The 24,039-nt window shown below is 41.0% G+C and overlaps 1 protein-coding gene across 6 annotated transcripts in view; it reads right to left on the bottom strand.

Moving 5' to 3' along the window:
* Window positions 1–479: 479 nt before the first annotated feature.
* The window catches only part of bsnb (bassoon (presynaptic cytomatrix protein) b), a 92,233-nt gene continuing 68,673 nt past the window's right edge, over window positions 480–24,039 (bottom strand). Inside the window, exons 4-14 of one of the 6 annotated variants that reach the window (XM_016671740.1) lie at window positions 22,830–23,615; window positions 14,411–20,695; window positions 10,487–12,563; window positions 9,460–10,104; window positions 9,251–9,360; window positions 8,773–8,884; window positions 7,708–7,857; window positions 7,524–7,579; window positions 5,704–5,816; window positions 5,183–5,318; window positions 480–3,477 (exon numbers count right to left, since the gene is read on the bottom strand). In XM_016671740.1, coding sequence (XP_016527226.1) covers window positions 7,539–7,579; window positions 7,708–7,857; window positions 8,773–8,884; window positions 9,251–9,360; window positions 9,460–10,104; window positions 10,487–12,563; window positions 14,411–20,695; window positions 22,830–23,615 — 10,206 coding nt within the window. In that variant the 3' untranslated portion in view covers window positions 480–3,477; window positions 5,183–5,318; window positions 5,704–5,816; window positions 7,524–7,538. Of the gene's footprint in view, window positions 3,478–5,182; window positions 5,319–5,699; window positions 5,817–7,523; window positions 7,580–7,707; window positions 7,858–8,772; window positions 8,885–9,250; window positions 10,105–10,486; window positions 12,564–14,410; window positions 20,696–22,829; window positions 23,616–24,039 lie in introns of all 6 variants that reach the window. The other 5 variants (XM_016671742.1, XM_016671735.1, XM_016671738.1 and 2 more) reach the window with 5 other exon arrangements.

The following is a 24,039-nucleotide window of genomic DNA, read 5'->3' as shown; positions in this document are numbered from 1 at the left end:
ATCATCCTCACACCTCCATCTCTCCCAGCGCATTGCCAAGCACGGCTCTTCACACTTCTCGCTCTCTCTACCACCCACACCAGGATAAATCATCACCACCTCTGCAAGCAAAGCGCTCTCTTATCCGAACAGTCTCATAGCTGTCGAGGTCTTATTCTTGATCTCTCTTCTGCATCGGCAGTAAGCCCTGAACTAAACTTACCTTGCTACGGCCGAGCGCGAACCACACACACACGCACGCACCCACCTTGACACAGAGTCTGCACACAGTAGTCACAATAAACTTTTTTTCTTTTTATTCGTTTCTCCGTTTGGAAATTGCAGGGTCAATATTTTCACATTACTTGACATGATGCACCAAAATGTACTCTATCTGTTTACAGGAATACACTGAATAGAACACAAGGGTTTCACAATGGATACACGACTGACATTTTGCCCATTGCACTTACAACAGTGAATGACATTTTCCAGATTTCTTTTTTTTTTCCCCCTCTTCTCAACCTCCGAGATCACATCCATCAAAACTGATAGCCTTCTGTTAGCCTGACAAAGGCTTCTTGAAACGATACGAAGGGAAACTCTACACACACTGGATGGGTGGATATGTGCACGAGTTTTGTTCCACTGTTGTAAAGAGTTAGTACAAGTCAGCCACATACACTAGGCTTAGGCAACAACAGTAATAATAATAATAATCATTATTATTATTATTACTTTCATCATCATTATTGTGATCATAATAAATATTTTTTTTTATACACAAAAGTTGGCAGCAAATACGGCATGGGGATGCACATGACAGCCGTACTCCAAACTGAAAAGCTGTACAGAGTAATGAGGTTGTATTTACAGTAAGGAATGTGAGAATGTGTCCGTCTGCCTCCCTGCTTATCCGCGTGGCTGCACTGAAGGCTGTTTTCATCTCGTATCGACCACACTGCACCTCCGCTTTGTTCTGCCGCACGTCTTAAGAGAGGCGCTGTTACGCACCCTCTGTCCCTGCACTCTGCCGAGCTCCACCAGTCAGGCTTGTGCTTTCCAAATGACATGCCCTGATTTGTGAATGACTGGCTGAACATTTCAACTCACTGATATTATCATCATTGGCCGGTTGGAGTCGAGGTTTGTGAGGCAAACCTTCTTAAAATCATGCTTGACTTCTCTTTTTTATTATTATTATTATTTCTACTATGACGTTCAAGAATAATCTAATCATGCACTTTTCAAATGACTTGGCTGCTGTGTGGGTTGAGTCAACAATGACGTATATCCAATATAAACATTCCATTCACCCCACAGGTTATACTGACACCCAAATATGTACACTGACACGAATTGATGAGAAGTGCTCGACCATCTGCAGTACAGGTTCATAGCAGCACAGACAGTCACTGCAAGCCAAACAGGTCAGCCAAAATGCACGACGACTGAATGAGGGATTACAAAAACAAAAACAAAACAAAAAAAACAAAAAAACATAAACAACAGCCAGATGAAGCCAAGCAAAACCCCATGCTTCAAAAGCAACATGATGGTGGACATTCATAAAACTGACAGTCTACACAAGTTTACCCTTTGGCAACAAGTCCCCCACAATTCCCCATTTTTTTTAGGGAGCGTGAGGAGGGTTAAGAACATGCCACGAAAATAAAAACAAGTCTAGATCAATACTCAGTATTCAAATTCATACAGACAAGATTCCAGGTAAAAACATTTTCATTTCACTTATTTATTTTTTTTATACCTTTTTTTTTTTGTTCATGATTCTAATGTTTTGTTGTGAGTACAGCGACGGTGCTAAACTGCTTTAGAGTGAGTCACTTCCACGTTTCAAAATGAGTCATTGCATAGAACGTTTGACTTTGATAATTGCTTTTTGTCCTCTCCTGTGTCTGTGTTGTTCTGTGTGTGTCTTGCAGAAACAGAGGCAGTGGGCTCGGCTTGTTAGTGGATTGGTAACCCCATTAATCAGCAGGAGGTTAACAAGTCTATTTGGTGAAAACTCAATTAGCCTTGGCTCTGAAGTGGAACTGGGATTGCAAAGTGTTGGGTGTGTGTGTGTGTATTGAGCTTGTAACAGACACATATATATAGAGAGAGTGTGTGTCGGCCTTTCTGCATGCTCTTACGCATCCAAACGTCATCATGCATGTCTGTACATGTGGTGCTGTGGCTGTAAACCCTCTGACAGATTTTTATTAGTGATTTTTCTTTGATATTCCCCCTCATCACTGATTGAGAAAAAAAAAAAAAACATTTATACCATTGTGCTATATACCATTTGCTGCATGCTATTGCTTTTAAAAACCAAGAAGCAAATCATTTGATGCAATAACAGAATCAAACAATTACAAAGTGAAAATATAAACTTTTACAAAAAAAGAAAACACATAGCAACAACAACAAAAAATAAAGAAATTCACCGGAGAGTGACTCATTAAATACACAAAAGACAATTTACATCATAGATCTCTGATTTGTTTTATGTACATACAATAGTATACAGTGTAAAAAGAAATTCATGATGATATGGACATCTTAAAACATGAGGTATACAAGTAAAAACATAAGTGAATAAGGCTCTTCCATTCATTATCAGGCAAAAGAACAAGAAAACAAAAATAAATAATAAACAAAAGATGAGACAAATCAATAAATGTCCATAACGATGGCTTAGCAATGGCTGATAAAGAGCCGTGGCCACTCTTTCATTTGGTCCTCTCATCTGTGTGACTCTCACACGTATGGGCACGCTGGTAGTAAGTCCCTTCCTTTAAAAAACCAACACCTAATGAGTAGCGGCATCTTATATAAGTGGTGAGAAAAAAGAACTGATATGGGCTTATTTTTTCCAGATTTTTTTTCCTTTTTTTTTTTTTTTTTCCATTTGTGCGTGCATTCCTGTGTCCACATTTACACAATGCATTCTGTAGACACAGTAACGAAGAGACGATAAATTAAAAACACATTCAGAGAACGGGTCAAGCTCCCTATACTGGAATGTACTGTGGAGAAGCATTTCCAGGGTTTCCAAGGAATCTCCAAGCCGGTTTGTTGTTGCTGTCAAAAGCTTTGTCGTTTCCGGGTACATGTTGTCATTGTCGGGTAAGACTGGTTCCTTTGAGACGAGGAAAACCTACGCAATACAACCTTTTCTTTTTTTCTTTTTTTTTAGAATGCTCCCAAAGCATCAATGTGGAATCTAGAGTCCTTGTGCAACCTACATTCCTCAGAGGCGAGTGGTGTTACAATTAAAACTCTGCAGAGGGCGCTGTGAGGCTCCTTTTTGCTGAGCTGAATCAGAGGTGACATGCATGGACGGTTTGTCCAATATGCCCCTACCCTTGCTTCTGTTAGTGAAGATTGTACTGCTTTCTCACAGAGTCCATGCTGGAGCATTCCTCTGCAGGATGAAAGAAATGCAGAAAGAAGTGCTGCTTTCTCCCAGAACTTCACCACTTCCTTATTACTCACCTGGAAATAAAAAAAAAAAAAAGCAAATCAAACAGAATTGGAATGTGAATGTTGGCTGTAATAAATAAACTGCTGGCATAGAAGAAGCATAAATTACAGTTTCCTTATATTGAAATGTAGTTAAACTAATATTTACATTATTAAAATTATTTCTAGATGAATTTGGGCAGTGAACCTCATCTTCACCCAGTGCACTATTGAATTATTAATGGTGCATACACAGTTCAATAAAGAATTCAGCTTGATCAAATGAAAACAAGTCGATATAAGCCAGTAGCTAATTCTTGTGCAGGGGAAAAAAATAAACAAACAAAAAAGCTTCTTTCTAAGAAAAAAAAAATATATATATGGCAGTTTCAAATTTAAGAAAAATTCAGTCTGGTTAAAATTTGTGCTAAACAACTTTGGCTACTCTCACCTTCTAAGGTGAACTCCTCAAAAGAAATCAGCAGACAGTCACAGGAGGGTTTTGAACTTTAGTCGTTATAATGAGATTAATCTTGGGGGGCATGTTCTTAAATAAGACAACTCAAAATCAGATCAATTGATAAAGGAAGTCCATTGCGAAGCTCATCCATAGCACCTGATCTGGTTTACAAAAATTTAAATTAATTAATTTGTTACAACTATGTTTTTTTTCATTTGGTAGACCAAGAAGGACATACTTGTAATGTGGCAGGAAAATGACACATGGTTTTCATAATTTTTTACAAAAACATTCTGAACAGTGCATCGATTTTTATTCATACCACTTTGCTCTGATATCAGATAAAATCCAGCAAAATGCACTTTTTCAAAAGTCAGCTATAAATAATTACTTGGGTGATTTAATTTTCACCTAAATTCAGCTGTGAAAATCTTACAACATGGTGGTGGCATCATGTTATGGGATGCTTTTATTCAGAAAGGGCAACAAAACCAGAGTTGCCCCAAATTTTTAACTAAAGTGAATAAACAGAAGGGCAAAATTTTGGCCCAAATTTTGTAAATGACCCCTGCTTTAGGCCTTGAGAAACCCATCACCATGCTTCGACTCAAAATGGTTCTCCACACAATACATTACTTGTGTAAAATATGATTGTTGATTTTAATCTTAACCAACAAAAACAGAAGCCAAATAAGATTCTCAACTGACTCAGCCTTGGCTTCATGTATAAAATGCACGAGACGTGTTTTGATAAAAGCTAAATACAGTGAATTCAAATTAGCTTTATCTGCACTTCTGCAGCTCTGCTCAGCAGAGCAGAAATTGTTCAATCTACTATGTAATGAATGATGCGTACCATGTGTCATGATTCAAAGAAGCCACGCATTCTCTAGATTGTGCCTTTGCGTGTGTTGACATTAAAGCCAAGACGTGTTTAGCTTTCTGAGGCTGATTCCAGCACGCCTTGCTTGGTCCAGATTATTGCAGGTGTGCAGAGTGAGACGCTGCTGACTCACTCTCTTCAGGCTTTGGCCTTTCCCCTCTGCAGCCAAAGTTTCAAGCATAGTGTAACTTTATTTTCCGGCCTTAATATAACTCTAAACTCCACACAGAAACCATAAAATATATATTTTTTAAAAATCTAAGCAAATCTGTGTTGGGGAATGCAGAAATATCTATATGCACACTCAGAAACATCTGCAGGTATCTTTTAGCAACTTAACATTGTTCTAATGAGGTCTCAAGCATCTCCACAGCTCTTTCAAAGCCTCCACTTACTTTCAGGCCTCTTCAGTCCTCCTCTCATGTCTTGTAACAGTCTGCTGACAAAGCGATCCCCCTTATTTAATTCACTTCAATCGGGAGCCCGTGTCTGGGGAATTCAGTGCTGACAAGGCATCCTTTGATTCCAGCTCTGTTTGGTAATTTGGGGTAAGGGAAGGGTGCAGAGAGTCACAGCACTTAATGAGTCATCACTTCACCTGAGTCTTCTCATTATGCAGACATAAACTATGCTAATCTATGTAAATACACATATGATAAAGCGCTAAGCTATTAATCCAAATGTAACATGATTTTGTTTTTTTGTTTTTTTTTGAGAACCAGATTAAACAACTTAATCTTGATTAAAGGAAAAACATACAAAAGTGCCAACATTCACCATTTTTTTCAGTCCATTGTAAAATTTAGCATAATTAAATACAATTTAAAATTTGTAAAGTATTTTCTGCGTTATCATGTTTTCACCTGCTTAATGATATAAGGAACAAAAACAGAATAATAAAAACATCCATACTGACTGATGCATTAAGGATCATTCTTCTTTTTCATGGTGGATTTAAAATATATTTAAGATGGTGTTGTAGGTTTTCCAGCACAAAGAAACCAGTCCATCTCATTGTATTTGTGTTCTCTAAAAGAAAAAAACACACAGTGAAGCCATAAATCAATATATCATTATTCCACATGAATATCATACATTACGTTCTCTGCGATGTTTGGCATCTCATAGGAGATTTATGCTTCACCCAATTCTTTTTTTTTTTTTTCTGTCACTTGCACGTTTTGTCATGTTGCAATAAGGAACATCAATCTACTTTTTTGAGATTTTATGTGTTGTAGCAACAAAGTACCACGATTATAAAATTGGAAGGAAAAGATGGTTTTCAAGCATTTTTTACAAAAATAAAAATTTTATGAATGTGTCGTACATTTAAATTCAGACCCCTGGTAAGAACACTCTGCTGTGAGTCTGCAGGGATATGTCTCTATTAGCGTTGCACATCTAAAGAATGACATTTTTACCCTCTTTCTTGCAAGACAGCTCCAGCCCAGTAGGATTAAGTGGATATTATCTGTGAACATCAATTTTCAAATCTTGCCCCAAACGCTCAATTGGATTTAGGTCTGAAATTTTACTGGGTGATTCTAATACATGGATGTGCTTTCATAGTAGCTTTTAAAGTAGTCCTCTTGCAATCCAAAAGTTGTGGGTTCGATCCAGCTTCCCTCTGTTACACGTGGACCTACCAATCTGTGTGTCACTGAATGTAAGTCTGCACATTAATGAGTGTGATTGGTTGGCTGTGGCTTTTACGAGAGGTTATCATGACTCGAAAAGGACCATATGCATTCAGTCCATTTGATCTAAACCATTCCATCTTAGCTCTGTCTCCATGTTTAGACTCATTTTCTTGCTAGAAGGTGAACGTCAGCCCCAGTTTTAAGTCCACTGCAACCTCAAACAGATTTTCATTCAGGATTGCCTCAGAGGAAATCATGTCTTACAATCATAACTTTGCCGTCCCTGCTGGGGTGTTGAGTTTGGCCTGATGTGCAGTTGTATTTTTCCACATGTATCATTTTGGAAATAGGCCAAAAAGTTACATTATGGTCTCATCCGACCAAAGCACCTTCTGCAACATGTTAGTTTCACCTCCTATATGGTTTCAGGCAAAGTACAAACAAGATTTTCTATTATCATGTTTCAATAATGGCATTCAACTTGCCTTTCTTCCATAAAGCACATGTCGGGGAATTCATGATTAACATTTTACAGTTTTCCAATCATCAGATTATATAATCTGATCTCCTCAAGAGTTACAATATTTTAGATTAAGGCTGGACCCAAATACAAGCAGATCGAGGCAAGAAACAGTTGGTGAAAGTTTAACTGAAAAAATAATAATACAAGAACTAACAAGGAGATAACAGGGAATGAAAGCTTGCTATTATTGTTTTATATCAACTATGCTATTGACAAACCTCTGAGGTTTTTCACTGAACAGATGAATTTATACTGAGGTGAAATCAGACACAAGAGGACTCAAGTTACCATTGAATTCGATCAATTTCAATGGCACTTTTATTTCGGGGTTTCAGAGTCAAGTGCCAGTCACACTTTTTAAATACTCATCTATGACAAAAATAAAAACTGCAGTAAGTATGAAAGTTTTAACCTTTTCTCTAAATAAAATATGTTTAAGTTTGTGGTTATAAGATGAGAACATGTTAAGAAGATGAAGAGGTCCAGAAACTTTTCCAAGGCACTGAAAAAAGTCTAAATTAAGGTGTACATTGTGATCAATTTGTGTGAGAACAAAAGCTGCAATGTACTTACTCGCCTCCTGGTATTTCACCAGAATGAGGTGAACTTTTTCCCAAGGCCAGACAGAGCTGCCAGATGGACAAAAGAGATTTAGAAGTACATGTTACAGAACTATGTGCAAAAAAAGTTGTGTTTTTTTGCCCTAGTGATATTGAAAGACTAGTTCTAAAACAAAAGTTAAAAGAAATCATCATACCATCTCCCAGTTTTCCTGCCTGCTCGGCTGCCCCTCCCTGCAGGATCTTGGTTAGAACATTTTCCCCTTCAGGACCTGGGGGCTGACCGGCTGCAGCGCTGCCTATGCCTCCAGGCTTGCTACTGATTCCAACAGGCGCTGCCTTGGAGCCTGGAAATATAACAAAAATGATTTCCAACCCTACGCTGTGGTTATAAGTTATGTTAGTTTGCTGACACATTAAAGAAAACTAACAAAGAAAAACCGGTTAGCATTGGTGAAAGCGAAGTGTTCAAAGCTACATGTAGGATTTAGTATGCTATGAAGATGATTAAGCCTTTTTTACAGCAAAAACAAATGTATTATTGAGAAGTGAAGTGTTTTTTTTTTTTTTTCAAAATGTGGTACTGTTCATTATTGCCATTAATCTTTCCTTTGGAGTCCAAAGTTTGGACTCATATAATGGACGACGTCCTGGAGGTCCTGCGGTTTGTTAATATGCAACATTGCAAAAGCAAGTTTGCTGCCGTGTTATTTTCAGTAAGGAGTCAGTACAACATCTAAACAAGCCATATTGACATGAACTGTAACATTTAAAATGCTAACTGAGACATATTTAGTCTGAGATGGAGTTCATACATTTTTTTGGAATTTCTCTGAGCATTGGCTGGTCTGAGCTTGAGGAAAATCTGGTGGGACTGCCACTCTTCGATAGATTTACAACTAACTGCCTTAAATGTTCTTCACTCAAATAATGTTCCAATAACCTTCTGAGATGGAAAAAACAGCAGAGCAATGACTATTTTCATCATAGTTGTTGATCTCTTTCCTCCTTGCAATCATGATCTTTCTCTGTTAAAGGAATCATGGCAGAAAATATAAAAGGAGTTATTTCAAATATAACTTGTCACCTCAAATCACCCCTATTTAATAATACACACAAAAGGATGCATATAAATGAATATCTTATAAAATTTGAAAGGTAATTTAGAGAGTAGAATAACTAGTGACTAATTATCAAGAGAAAAAGGACACATGAGTAAAATGTCTTATCTTTGGAAAAACAAAAGAAGGATTTAATCTTACCGATGCCAGTTAGCGGTGGTGTGGCTATTTTGGTAGGCTGAGGTGGTGCCGCGATTCCTGATGCAGGTTTCATTCCTGGACTAGCAGCAGTAGGGGTGGCATCCATTTTTCCCTGCACAATGTCAAGTAGACATAAAAATGTTTATGTGCTTTTAGCATAGCAACAGAGCAGCAGATGGTAAAAATCATTGTTCTTTACATTATTTGAGGTCTGAAAACAATACTTTTGTTATTATAATGACTTTCCATTTTCTGCAATTAAAGTCTCAAAATAAATATTGCCAGTAAACTGCAGAATAAAATGAAAGTTTTCATTTTTAAAAAGACACACACTGCTAAATCTAAATCTAGATTTTTTTTTTTTTTTTTTTTTTTTTTTGCAATGGTCGTAATGTTTTCCAAAGCTGTTCCTGAAAAAATATCACAACAAAAGAAGCAAATTAATCGAAGCAGGTAAAGTAAAACCGGACCTACTTACCACTGTTGCTGGCTGCCCTGCTGCAGACCCCACTCCTGGTTGGCGTCCCTGTGATGCAACCTGCCCAGGTTTGGCTTGCTGCTGCTGCTGCTGCTGCTGCTGCTGCTGCTGTGCTGGTCCACTTCCAGAGTTCGTAACTGGTTGGCTACTCTGTGGAGTCTGACTATGCTGTGGCGGCTGCTGCTGTTGTTGCACACTCTGTTGTTGATGCTGCTGTTGATGCTGCTGCTGCTGCTGAGCCTGCTGGCTACCATCAAGTTGTTCAGAACCCGAATGTCTTCCAGTCTGCCCCTGACCTCCTGATCGCTGCTGCCCTGCGTGGCCCTGGGGTGGCTGCTGGTTCTGTGGCTTAGAAGGGTCTTGTCTCCTGCCCATTGTGCGGTCACCTTGAGATCTCTGACTCCGACCTCCAGTGCCATGGTGATGACCAGGGACCGGCTCACGAGAGAAGTCTCCTGAGTTGCGTGGGCTACCGTGGGCAGACCGAGAGTCTGTACCGCTCCTTCTTTGTGTGGATGAGGAGGTCCTGCTATCAGTGCGACCAGATGGGTCTTTGGGGTGTGTCCTGGAAGAGCGTGAAGACTTGGGGTCCTCTGAGGAGTGACGAGAGGAAGTGTGTCTGCCAGAGCTGCTGCCGTGATGGCGGTGGTCCCGTGACGAAGAGGAAGGGTGACGCTGGTTGTACTCATCCTGTTGACTGTATTCCTCTGGAGGCTCATCATAGTCATGGTAAGTATGTTTACTACGTCTTCCTGTGGAAGAGTGACCTCCACTCCCATGATGTCTTGAGCGATCAGAGCGGGCCTCCCGTGGTTTCTCAAACCAATCAGTCTCCTCTTGACCCAAATGATAGGCTTTTTGAAAAGCAATACACATATTATCAATTAATTGCTCTAATATGGGGAGTGGAGTAGCATGCAGATTCATGTGGAAGTGAGAAAACATGCTCCACAGTCCAGAGCCATGCAGATTCCAACAAAAAATTAAAATATAAAAACAGAAAAAAAAAAGAAAAAAAGCAAAGACCACAACTCACCAAAAACTTAAAAGCCATGCACGCAAAACTTATGTTCAAAATACTTTGGCTTTTCATATGAATAAGACAAGAAAGAGACAAGAGAACAAAAAATAATGGAGTTCTCCTTCAGAGTTCACATGCAGTCTTTTCATCACACCTGAAGGGTGGTAAAAAAATATATATATATATCACAGAAAAATTAATTCAGCACCAGTTACCTTCGCTATCAGAAACAGCACAGTGCATGTCGTCTACGAGGTAAGGATCATCTGGTTTATAGACGTGACTTCTGGGAAGGTCCTTCTTGTGGTGATCTTGCACATCCGGCAGCGAATGGCTGGAACCGTACTGGTTTCTCACATCGTGGGCCTCTGACATGGCAGAACTTCTTCCCATACCTACAGGCTTCCCTACAGGACTAAGTGGGCTCTCCTCTTCTGAATTCTGAGTTCGCATCGGAGGACGTCCACTGCGGCTACTTCGGTGAGATCGCTCCATAGCATCTCTCTCGTAGGATTTGCTGCGGTGGCCTGTGGTGTCTCTGGAGGAAATCTTATCCATACCGTATCCTGTAGATCTGGACCTTCCGGAGCTGTACATGCGGTCATCCTCTTCAAGACCCTCATGACTCGTGCCATAATATTTCTGTTGATCATATGCATTTTTCTTCATGCCGTAGGCGACGTCATCTTGAAGCTTCTTTGATCTTGACCCTACTGGACAGGTGCCTGCAGTTGATGTTGTCATTGTGTAAGAAGCAAGGTCTGACTCCACATCCCTAGCTTCCTCAATAGGTGAGAATTTAGAAATCTTCTGCTCCATTCCCTGTTTTCTGTGCTTACTTCGTTTAGAGGAGACTACAGCAGGAGCAAGATTTTTGGAGGAAATTTTGTGGCCACCGGAGCGAGAAGAATGCTTATAATCATCATAGTAGTAAGATGAGCCTCCACTCACTGTGGTGCTGGTCCGACTGTCCACTGTGCTTTGGTAACCAGCTGGTCCTGCAGGTCTTCCATAAGAATCAACAGGCTCCTCATATCCAGTTGCTCGTGCAGAGCCATTCTCACTGCGATACCGCCCTCCCACAGGATGACCCAGAGCGTCAGTGGGCTGACCAGTGTTGTCTTTTGTCAACTCACTGATGTCATCAATCATCACATAATTCCTTGGAATATTCTGCTCCAGGTTGGATGTGTAAAGACCATCTGAAGTGTATGCAGAGGTGGGACTGTCCACAGAGTGAGTTAGCCCAGGCTCAGGGGGGCGGTATTGTCCATATGCATTACTGTAAGCTGGTCCAAAGTTGGTATCTGGAGCAGAAGTGGCCACTGAGACTGCTGGGTTGCTAATGACTTCATAATTTGTAGGGAGTTTTTGTTCAAGTTCAGCCAAAGAAGTTTGCCGCGGTCTTTGATGGACAGTAAGAATTTCTGCTTGCGGCTGGTAGGCGAGGCCAGGCTGGTAGGAACTGTGAGTAGGATAAGGAAGGCTCTGTCCTGGCATAGGCTGACCAGGTGAATGAAAGCCCTGGTGACCATGCTGCTGCATGGTGAAGTCAGTTTGATAGGAGGACTGGCCATACATGCGGGAGGAATAAGTTCCCTGGTTCTGGTACCCAGGGACTGTTGGAGGATGAGGCTGGAATGTTCCAGGCTGAGGTGCAGAAGATGAAGGGTATTGAGGAGTTTGGAAACCTATTGGCTGGTAAGTAGAACCAGGCTGATGTGTAGATGGTTGAGTTTGAGGGTATGGGTAGGGCATATAAGATGAGGTTGAGGGATACTGGGATGTTGCATTGAGGTCATTAGTAAACTGACTCAGTGGTGCAGTACTCGGTCTTGTCAGTAAACCATTAGCATCATATGTTCCAGTTCCCGCACCCATCCTGAGGTTATTGAGCTCACTGTCTGACATGTAGTCTCGAGGATCACCCATACATCGCAGATAGGCTAACTCTCTCCTCTCCCTCTCCTTCACCATGGTCTCCTTACGCTGAGTGATGCCCAGTTCCAAATACCGCAGCTTGGCATCAATCTCTTTTTCTTCTTCCTCCAGCTCAGCCTGCTGTTTGCGTAGCTTTGATGACTCTTGCTCCACTGCTTTTAATTCGCTTAACAGACCCGCCTTGGTGACTCCTTGGGCTGGTCTTGGAAGCACCCTCTGAGGCATGCCAGGGGAGCTGTACATTTGTGCTGGAGTAACAATGGGGAGCGGAGCTTCCTCTGGAGGGGGGCTGGGAAGAGTCCTCTTTACTTTCCTCATCAGAGAGTTCTGCTGCTGCTGCAGGGAGGCCATCTGCCATGAGAGCCAGAAACACAACAGCAAACACTCAGCTACAAACAACAATGCATTTATGTAAATTAAATGTCTTACTATTTAACTGATATTTGGAGAGGACCAGCACACTCTGTATCTCAAAGACAAATAAAAATCAGTCTGCAGTGTTGTCAAAAATACTTGCTGTTAAATGTCCAATGCATCGATATTTCTAATACAATTTATTATTGTTCAAAATAAGATGAAATTACTCTGTAATGCTTTTAATTTATATCCGCTGCATTTTATCTTTATTGTAAATGTAAATCAGTTGAACTCCACATTTAAAAGTAAAAGCAAATTCAATCGCAATAATGTGATATATTCTATAAAGCTAATTCTCCTATAAAAATAAGCTATTTTCATAATACTACATCTGAGCAGTTTGGAAAGTGTTAACTGAAGCCGAAGAAATCTGACAAATTAACATGTACATGACAACAAGAAAAAAATCATTCTCCTAAGATTTTATTCTATCGGTTAATTTCCCCACTGGTCTTGTGATTAAATATCCTTAGTATTTAGTCTGCTACATAAATATTTGAAAACTACATGCAGGCAAGAATTAATCAAACAATCAATATGAAAATATAGTAATCCAAAAGAAATATATGGTATTGTATTACTTACAAAATATCAATGTTAGGTAGATCCATGATGATTTTATCAAGCATTCTCCAAATGAGCCTTGTATTAAATACTAAGAGTCCAGATTGTAAGTACAAATGTGAAGACTAATTTCGGTCTAAGTGCAAAGCAGTATTAATTGACTTTGCCCAGCTGCTAACAATCACACAGAGAGCAAAGCAGCACCAGGATTTCTTCACATTATGTGTCCTCTTGGCAGCACTTTAGGGGTTTTCCAGATATAGAAGGCACTGCATGAACACAGTGTGTGAGAGAGAAACAGACTGAGAAAGTATAGAGGGAAAATGAGGGAGGAGATACAGCAGAGAGGCTTTAACGGCATGGCCAGATGCTCATGTGAGAACATTCTGTTTCCTCCTTTCTAATACGCCAGATCTGGTATGAATACATTAATTAATCTATATGAAGTAGAAAGCCATTTAAGCTGTATGTTTTCCCATTTATCTTTACACAGTTAAATTGTAAAGATAAATTTACAGAGTACTGTACCCCATGGGAAGATGGGTTATTCTTACGCCATATTCCCATTTTTTAATGCTACTTTCACAAACTAGAATGTCTTTTAAAGCAATTTTATAGGACGGAACATCACAAAGTGGGGGGAAAAGTTACACTTGCTGTTTATTGTGTTGCAAATGAAATGTACTGTATTTAGCTTAATTTATCAAATTTGTTTATCTTACTGGTCTTTTCTAATGAAATACATTAAAGTTTTGGGTCAAAATGGGAAAAAATGTGAAAGGGGTGAGTTCTTGAGGCATACCTACAGCTATTTATGTATTGGAGCCTTAATATCTTTCTGTTTCTCCTATAAATCTCAATATAAGTCTTAATTTAACTCATCCACACAAAAAACAACAACAACAAAAAAAAAAACATTTGTATATACATTATTCTAAAACAGGGATCCTCAAATCCAGGCCTTGAGGGCCAGGGTCCTGCAACTTTCAGATGTATCTCTGATTCAACACATCTCAGTCAAATGACTCAATTACCTGCGAGGTATGTAGTCAATCTGTCCAGGATCCTGCTAATGACCCAAGTATTTGACTCTGGTATGTTGAAGCAGAGACACATCTAAAGCCTTCAGGATACTGACCCTCAAGGCCTGGATTTGAGGATCTCTGTCCTGGAATGTATACTTCTTGTCAGACAGACAAAAAAAAATTATACTGTACCTGGCTATTGGACAGCACTTGATGATAGGGGGAGAACCGATTCTTTGTGGGATCCTCTGATGTTGGGCTGAGAGGTTTTGGATCTGACATGGAGCGTTGTACACTTTTAATGGGCCTTGGCAGCGTCTGATGGCGTGGAGATTCAGCAGTGAAGGATTTCTGCTGGGGTGTAACATGGGCCTTGTTAAGCTTCTCCTGAGAGGCAAAAGTTGTCTCCAACATCCGATGAGGAGACAATGGAGAAACTGGGGAGTACAGTACTTGGGGAGATTTTGGGGGTTGGCGAGATGAAGACTCATTATGTTGATGATGATAGCCTATTTCCAGAGGATCTGGTTTCCTCCTTTCAAACTTAGCTACTCCTTGGAGTCTGGGAGAGGCTGTGTCAGATGTATTTCCACCTACTATATGGAGACTTGTAGAGTATGGACTAATAGTTGTAGGGACACTCAGCTGAGGGGCTACTACTCCCTGAGAATGTGATTCTGGTTCTGTCTGGCATGCTAAACTCTCACCTTTGTGAGTTCTTTCTGGAGCTGCTATATAATGCAGTAGGTCAACTTTTGAGGTCTCTGCCATAGTAATGTGGATTGCAGGTGAAACTCTGCCAAGTAGGTCTGACTCTGTTTGACATGATGAGTCATTAGTGGTCTGAATAGCTATACTTGCTGAAATTACCTTGGAAGAGCCATCAGATTTTGCCTCACCACTAGATTCAGAGTGCTTGGACACACGAGACCGTCTGCGCCTTACTGGTTGTTGGTCCCATTCTCCCTGGTCTTCCTCATCAGTCTGTACACTGCAGTCTGCAATTCGTCTTGTTCTCCTACGCCTATTCATGTACCTTTCTTCACCATCCTCATCATCTGTTTGCACACAGCTGTCTGTAATTCTTTTGACAGAGTCCTCCTCTGAACCATCCCTCAGCCGAGGCATGGAATTCTGCTTTTTCATAGTCTTGGAATCACCCTGCTTGTCACTGCTTCTCAAAGACATTTCAGAGGTGGAGCTATGAATGGGTCGAGCAGCCACTACTGCTTGGACAACTTGTCCATCCTGCCAAAATTGCACACTTTGCCCATCTTGCTGAAGGACTCTACCAGTCTGATCACAGATTATAAATCCTTGAGGGGCCCCTGCTCCAACAACTACTCCTTGGATGGCACTCTGGGCTGATGTTGCTGCAGCCACTGCTGCAGCTGATGCAGCAGCCACCTCAGCAGCTGCAGCCGCTGCTGCTGCTTCAACTGCTGCTGTTTTTTGCCTTTTCTGCTCCTCCAGTTGCTGCTGAAGCTGCTGCTGCAGGGTCTGAATTTGTTCAAGCTGCATTCTTTGCTGGGCCAACTGCTCTCTTTGCATTATAAGTTGTGTCTCCCTCTCGGCTTGCTGTTGTTGTAGGACTTGCTGTTTTATTGTCTGCAGTTCTTGGATCTCACGTTGAACAAGAAGTTGTTCTTTTTCTCTGTGACGCTGAAGCTCCATACGATCTCTCTCTAGCTCCTCGTGAAGGCGCAACTGCCTCAGTTTTTCTAATTCAACCCGTTCTCTCTCTAGCTGCAGAAGTTGTTCTTGTTGCTGATTGAGTTTCTCATCTTCCTTGTTCTTTTGTGCATCAATGGGAGGGGACAGTTTGGAACTTGATGCCTGGGTACTTTCAGCTTGTGTCTGTCCCTGAGAGAGGACTACTGGTTGAGGCTGACTGGCGGGTTGTGTTTGAGGTTGGGTTTGAGTCAAAGATAAAGGTTCTGTCTGTGCAGGTAACTGTTGCGGTTGCATTTGAGCCTGCACTTGAGCCTGCACTTGTTGGGCAGATGACGGTTGGCCTTGAACTTGAGAGAGAGATGCAATACTTTGTGAAGTAAATTGAGATCTGTCGATTTGTTGTTCTGCTGTGGTTTGTATACCAGCTCCAGGTACGCTTTGTATTCCTGAGTGCGCTGCAGGTGGTGTCGGGGGAATGGTGGCAGCTGTTGGTCCAGATATTGTTGTTGACGGCTTCCCAAGGTATACTGGAATTTCTTGGTGAGAGCTGCTTATTACAACACCACTTCCTGTTGGTGTGACAGACAAAGGATACTGGTTTGGAGGATAGGAATATGCTCCTTGTGTGGAAAGAGGCATTCTGGGAGTCAACTGAGGCAATCTGGTAAGACTAGCCAAAGGTACAGCAGTTACACCTGCAGGGTAGGGTCTGTAAATTCCTCGGGGCATGGGACGAATTACTGGGGCAGGCTGTGTAGTAATTGGTAAGGTGGAAGCTATGGGAGTGTTTATGGTGGAATATATCATGCCATCACCACCTCTCATAGCAGTAGGGTATAAGGCTCGTATACTTGCTTGCCTCGCATTGATTAAATTTGTTAGAGCTTGGCCATTCACAGCTTGTCTACTATCTGGACCATAAAGCAAATTTGCCCTTATTGATGCTAGGCTTTGTTGAAGATTTAATCTGGCTAAAGGCCCACCTCTTCCAGCACCATATGCTGCCAATTCAGGGTTATTTCCAAAACGGCTTCCAAACTGGTCGACAGTGTTAAGGGCTGCACACATACGACTTATCTCCCTAGCAGTAGTTGCACTATACTGAGCCAGATTGGAATCCTGTGAGCCTGTAATATCACGTGAAGCACTGGTGTAATCAGAGTTGATATTTGACATGGAGCCATACCGACGAAGGGGTAATGAAGGGCCTGTAAAATCTTCCTGATGACGCAAATCTGTGTAAGATCCATACTGTGCTCCCATGCCAAGGTATCCACCATCATAACCTTGATTCATACTACTGAGATCTACAGCCAGTCCACCCTGGAGAGGATTCTGATAGGACCCAGCATCACTCATTGAAGGCAGATTAGTATCAGACATAGAAGGCTGTAATCTCCCTGCAGAAGCTATAGGTGGTGGATATAGTTTGTGTTCGTCAGGAAGTCCTTGTGTAATTTGAGGCTGGAGTTGTGGCTGTTGTTGCTGGCTAACACTAAATTGGGGTGGCTGAGGAGGGTGGGCTGCTTGAGACTTTTCGGTGGTGGGACTTTTATCTGAGGACACTGTAGCAGGCTTCTGAGAGAATGTCCCTGAACAGGTACCAGCAAAGGGCAATTTGTAAACAACATCACAACAAGCCACTTGGTTTTCTTGTTTAAGCTGTCCAGTTAGATCCAAAACCTGAGGAGGAGGTGGTGGTGCAGGGGGATGCTCTTCTCTTTTTACCAGCTGAGTCACGGTGCCACTTTTGGATGTGTTATTCTCATCAAGTTGTACCATCATAACATGGGGTTTTCCTGTTGACAAGTTTATAACAGTTGGCTTATTTTTCAGCTCTAAGGCAACTCCGCCATACATTTCGAGGGGTACATTAGAAGTAAGGGCCACAGATGCTGATGGAGGAGCGAGAGGAGACACTCTAGGAATGGCATTAGCAGTCACCACAGGCTGACCAGTGCTTGTCTGACTCACTACAAGGTCTTTTTTCATCAGCAGTGGCTGTACCTGATTGGCTAAATTATAACGAGCAAAAGAAGACTGCTGCTGGTGCTGCTGAAGCTGCTGTTCAAGAAGTTGTTGCTGCTGCAGGAGCTTCTGCTGTTGTAACTGCAGTTGCTGTTGTTGTATGCCAAGATTTTCCAGACAGGCATCAATTTTGGGTATAGTTGGATCAGTAATTGGGACTTTGCTTTGGGTTAAACAAACAGCTGATCCAACACCCTGACCCAGATCCACACGGTTCTGCAATGGGTCTCCATATATGACAGGTTGTTTGGGTTGAGACATGAAGGTTGACACAGCAACTGTGACACTTACTGTTGTTGGAGTTGAAACAGAAACATGTGGTTGCTCTTGTGCATTGAGGTTCATAATAAGAGGCTGCACTGCTGTGTGTCTACTCGATGACTGCTCTGCTCCTAATGAATATCTTCTTGTGTCAGAAGCAAGTGATGTGAGATCCATTCCTTGATCTGTCATAATAATTGGAGCTGGTCTCATTGGAGCTCTCAGATCTACAACATTTGTGCTTTGCTGTGTTTGACTTTGTCCCACAACCTTTGAAGCACGAGTTTGTGTACTTGTCGCTCCTGCACTGATACCAACATTTACTTTTTCAATATTGTGCCCCATTTGTGAAGAATGTTTTAGCTGCTGAGAGGAATGCATTTGAGGTGATGTTGGCGAACTTGTTGAAGGGGGCTGTGAGCTATATAAGGTTTTACAACTGCCCTGTGTTGGTGAGGACAAGGGGGAAGTGGATGAGTTTACAGTAATTGGCTTGGCAGGGCTTGACTTTTCAGAGCCTAGTGTTATGACCATCACGGGTGAATCTTGGGATGACTGCTGTCGTACAAGACGAGGTGACATTGTCCTTTGAGGTGCTCCAGTATGGGATACTGGAGCTGTTGTTGCTCCAGAAGGCAAAGATGGTAGCTGCCTGCCACTACCACTTGTGGGTCGAACAGATGGTGAATGTGTTGGACTTTTTGTTGGAGAAGTAGTGGGTGAGACTGGAGGACTAGGTCCTTTGAACATTGAAAAGACTTTGGAGGTCAAAGATGATGATCCAGGGTCGGGTGTTGCTTGTGTTGACCTCTGGGGGCCTGCTCTGTTGCTAACAGGCACTGCATTTCCTGCCTGCCGAGCTGAGGCTGCCTGACTAATTTGAGCTTTGGTAGTGGCAACTCCAACAACTCCTTCAATTTTGGCACTCTGTGTCATCATTCTGTTTTGTGTTTCTTTTGATAAATGCTGTGCAGCGTGCATGCTGCCTGATGTGGAGAAGGACATGGGTGCAGTTACTTGAGTTGGGCTAGAGCCAGGGGTTAGGGAGGTTCCAGCATCAAGATGATGGCCACTGTCTGGCTGAGAGGCACCTTTTTGACCCTGCTTCTGCATGAGTTGTGCTTTCCTCATCATCTCTTCATATACCTCTTCTGCACTTTTTAAGGTTTTATCAGATGGCAACATTGCTGATGTCTTTTCTGTTGGTGAATAGAGTGATGTGTAGGTTGGAAGATTAAATTCATTTCCTGATTTGTAAAGCTTTCCACCTATCATCTCAAAACCTTCTGCTTCTGAGTCCATAGAAGGTGAGTATTCAGAACATGATGATCTATGAAGCTCCTCCATTTCTGCAGCCTGTCTCAGCTCCTCTGTTGGTGATGCATCCTCAATAGGGGAAAGATTACTGGGGGGAGTTTTGGATCGTTCTCTGCGCCTTTGTGCCCGAAGTTCTTCTTTATCTCTTTTTGTTTTCCGAGCAGTACTTCGAATCCTCTGTTGCTCCAGATCTCTCATCTGCTCCTGTTCTCTTAGTAGTTCTTCTTCTTCTCTGAGCTCATCCTCCTCAGAGGAGTCTTCAATTGTAGGGAGGAGAGGCCCATGAGACCGATGTCGAGCTTTCCTTTGCTGCTTTGCCTCTTCAAGTCGTGCTCTTCTACTAGGACTGCTGTCACTGTCATCCTCCATAGATGATACCGATGTGGGTGATGTTCCAGAAGTGTAGCTGGGAGTCGTGGCCGGTAGGGTGGATGAATAATCGCCCTTAGATCGCTCCTCTGGTGAACCAGTCAGACTTTCCATTTCGAGTTCTGGCTCTCGAAGGTCATGTTCATTACTGAGCTCAATGTCTCGGTTGTAGCTGTTGGTATTATTCAACTCAATCGTTTTAAAACGCCGAAGTCCTCCAGCCATAACAACATCTTCCTCTTCATTTGCCTTGTAAGCACCCTCAGATACTTTTTTGTCTTCTTCAAAACTATTTGACTGATGAGAGAGTCGCCTTCTCTCTTTGCCCGACTCTCCACTGGTTTTATGAGTCTTCTTGGTTTTCTGGTTTCCATATTCTTCTAATTCTTCTTCATCAGCACTCATCTCCATGATCTGCCTCCTCATGTATTCTTCATCTGTTAAGTCTTTATGGGACTTCTTTTGTCTTATTGGCAATGGCGAGAGACCACTTTCACTGCTGTCTTCCACATAATCATGGCGAAGTTTACAACTGAGGTCATCTTCTGATTCATCCCTTCCTGCTTCTTCATCAGGATTGTAGTCTCGTTCTTGCCCCACAGAAAGTGAATGCGGTCTATGCTTTGGGTCTGAGGCAGACTTTGATTCGAGCAGAGGTTTCATAGAGCTCTCTAATTTGTTGATGTCTGAAGGGATGGAAGCACCTCTTTCATTAAGCTTGATTCCCTCTTCCCGGATCTGACCTGTAATCTCCCCTTGTGAGCTGGAGATCCCATCTGAAGAGTATCCAGTGTCACTTAAGCTCTGCGTACTTGATTTATTGGAGTCCTAAAGAAAGAGAGAACATAGGGATGTTAGAATCTAGAAAAGGCCTTCATAATTACTCATACAAGGTACATTACAAGCTTCACTGCACATTTCATGTCGCACTATTTCATCCAGTTCATCAGCATTGACATTTTTATGCATATTGTCAGGTGATTGTAGGTAACACAATTTATTTGCAATTATTACAGATGAAATAGTCTCTAATAGTAAGATATTAGAGAATAATTACATTGGAAATAATTAACAAGGTATTTTAACACTTTAGGATAAAATCAAACCAAATATTAACTTTTGTAACATTAGAATGTTCAAATAATAATAAAATAAAACATGAACAAATGATATTAAATTACCTGGATAAGAATAACTTTCACTACACAATTAGGATCATATTCCATTAATTCGGATTGAGTTTATCCTTCAGTGTATTGTGCACACAGATGGAAAAATTGACATTGACAGAGAGTGAATATAACAAACAGTTGGACATACAAACATCTACAGACAAATGTCATTTGGTTACATGCTTGTTTGCCATCTTTGTCGCATTCTCCATTGCATTCTTCGACCCATTGAAGAATAAGGAACATGCTCGGAATGCTTAAAATGTCATCACAAAGTGTCACATTACACAAAAGCTTGTGATTTGTTTAACAAAAGAACAAAAAGGTTTTCAAAAACAAAACAAAGAAATGGTTAAGTGGACAAGAAATGAAAATTTGCCTTTAAGGCAATAATAAAAAAATTAAAAGCACAAAAAAGCAGATGGTTTTGATGTTGATTGTGATGATGACTGTTTAAAAAAAAAGATGATCGTAATAATGAGAAAGTTAGAATGTCCAAGACATCTGTATCAGTGGGATTGGGTTTGGTTAAAAGTTTGATTTATGTTATGATAAACTACAACATCTGATTATTATTATTTATGGTTATGGCCAAAATTAAAAGTAATTAATTAAAGTAAAAACTGATACACTTTGGCTATTATAAATCTAAGGACCATAAACATAGTGTATGTTCCTTTTTGTTCAGTATTTGAAGTATTACAGCATTTTTAACCATATGTATGCATACTCATGTCTTTCGTTTTCACCATGTGATTGCAATCCATTACAGTTATTGAATCAATGTATCAATAATGTATCCAACTTAACAGAGAATGCCTTTATTCAGATCTCAAAATTCAAGATTAATCTTGACATAATGAGGACCAAAGAGCATGCAAGATACTTTTGCATGCTCTTTGCCAGAATAAAGTGTTTCATACACACAGATAAATTGGTGCATGATTTATTTTCTGAAGGTTATTGTAATGGTGTCTTTACTAGTCTTCATAAAAATCAATAAAGTGGCAACAGTTCATAAAAAAGTCTACTACATGAGTCTTGTAAAGTACAAGACATATTATATCCGTTCCTGTTTGTGTCACTATAAAATTTAAAGTCTTGTTATTGGTCTATAAGGTGCTGAATGCTGACACACATGTCAAAGTTAGTGTGTCAGGTATGAACTATCTACACTCCTTTGGACATTAGACACTCTTCCACGCAGTTCTTGGGGACCCAAACTAAACAAGGGGAGGCAAACTGTCTATGTCCCTCAGCTCTGGAGTCACTTTACTGAATAATTAAGATGTATACAAACTGTTAGTTCTTTTAAGTTATCACTGAAATCATTATTGTTTACTTCATAAAAGTCAACCATTTGTAAAAGTCACATTTTAGTTTTGTACTTTTACTCGCTTTTCATTTGTCCTAACTGTGCCTTTTAACATTTTTTCTCTTTATGTGATGCATACATTTCACCATTATACTTTGGATGTATTGCATTAGCTTTTTTATCTCGCTACCTACATTTTTACATTTAATTGTCTTGCATAAAAATATTGCAATTTGAATAAGTTTTCCTTGACCAAAAATGATGATGGTACAGCAAGAATAATGTTTGTGATAAAAAGTGTTTAAAATAAAAATAAAATAGTTTTGATTAGCTCAAAAATAATACATAAAAAAATAAACATTATGATTTAAAAAAATATATGTTTCCAGTCATTTAAATGGAGCAAAGCAAAATAAAATGGTGAATCAAGTAACAGGAGTAATAGGTGAAGGCGAAGAGGTTGCAGGTAGCTCACTTCGTGGTGTCTTGACTTCTTTTCTTCCTCAGTTATCTTGATCTCGTGTGGGGAAGTCACAGTCTCTGACAAAGCCTTCTTGGGTAAGACTTTGGTATCTTCTTTTAGAGATTTAGATGCAACTTTCATCTTCTCCTGGCTTTGTGGGGTCTGTTGTTTGCGGGTCTGGTTGTTACCTGTGGGTTTAGACTGAGTAGGAACTGGTTTTGCAGGTGTGGAAACCTTGTTATGGTTAGGAGCAGATTTATTAGAGCTAGGTGCAGCCTTGGCACCAGAAGGATGAGAAGGGCCCTTAGTCTGAGCAGAGGGCTGAACAGATCCTTTTGTCTGAGTCGGCCCTTTTGCCTGACTTGGGCCCTTCACTAGGTTAGCAGGCTGTGCAGGGGCCTTATTTTGAGCATGTGACTGGGCAGGACCTTTAATTTGAGCAGGTCCTTTACTTTGAGAGGAAGGCTGTGTTTGACTCTTAGCTTGGGAGGGTGGCTGAGCAGAACCCTTGGTTTGAGGGGAGGTTTGGCTGAGCCCTTTTGATTGAGGAGCAGGCCCAGCCTGTTTCACATTAGAGGGAGGGCCACTTACTTGGGGACCCGTAGGTTTCTGTTGTTGAGGACCTGTAATCCTAGGCCCTGAACCTTGACTGGGTGCTTTCTGCTGAGGTGTTTGCTGTTTGAATGGAGCAGGTGCCCGAGGAGATCCCATGGAAGGGGCTGCAGGAGGTGGAATATCTCCCAAACTTCCTGACAGAGCCCGCTGTGTTTGGCAGTTTAAGCAGAGCCATTCTTTCTTCTGAAAAACAAGAACAGAAGGCAGGAATCAGCAAAGTCACAATGAAAAAAAATTTAGTTTAAGTTATAAACTTAAATTATAAGAATCTATGTCTATGGGGACTTCAAGGACAGTGAAGCTCCGTTCAGCTGACTAAGTATGTTATTGGCAGAGAATACTGTGATTAAAGTGCAGCTGTAAAATGGTAAATGGCCTGCATTTGTATATAACCCTTTATCAAGTCCAAAGACTCCAAAGCCCAACAGGACGAATAGGATGAACTCCTACCTTCTGCACTAGTTTAAACAATGTTCACATAGATATTTGTACTCTCTGGTACAGTACTTGACTGGAGCAACTCTTACCTAAAGAACAGTGACTTCTTCATGCCAATAGGCAACTTCTCATCAGAGCGTACAGAATTGGGGTACCTCAAAGTTCAATC

Source organism: Poecilia formosa, unplaced genomic scaffold (genome assembly GCF_000485575.1).
Source record: "Poecilia formosa unplaced genomic scaffold, Poecilia_formosa-5.1.2 Scaffold2, whole genome shotgun sequence".
Classification (NCBI taxonomy): domain Eukaryota; kingdom Metazoa; phylum Chordata; class Actinopteri; order Cyprinodontiformes; family Poeciliidae; genus Poecilia; species Poecilia formosa.
The sequence above is the reverse complement of the archived record's forward strand: the minus strand, read 5'-3'. Positions and strand labels throughout refer to the sequence as shown.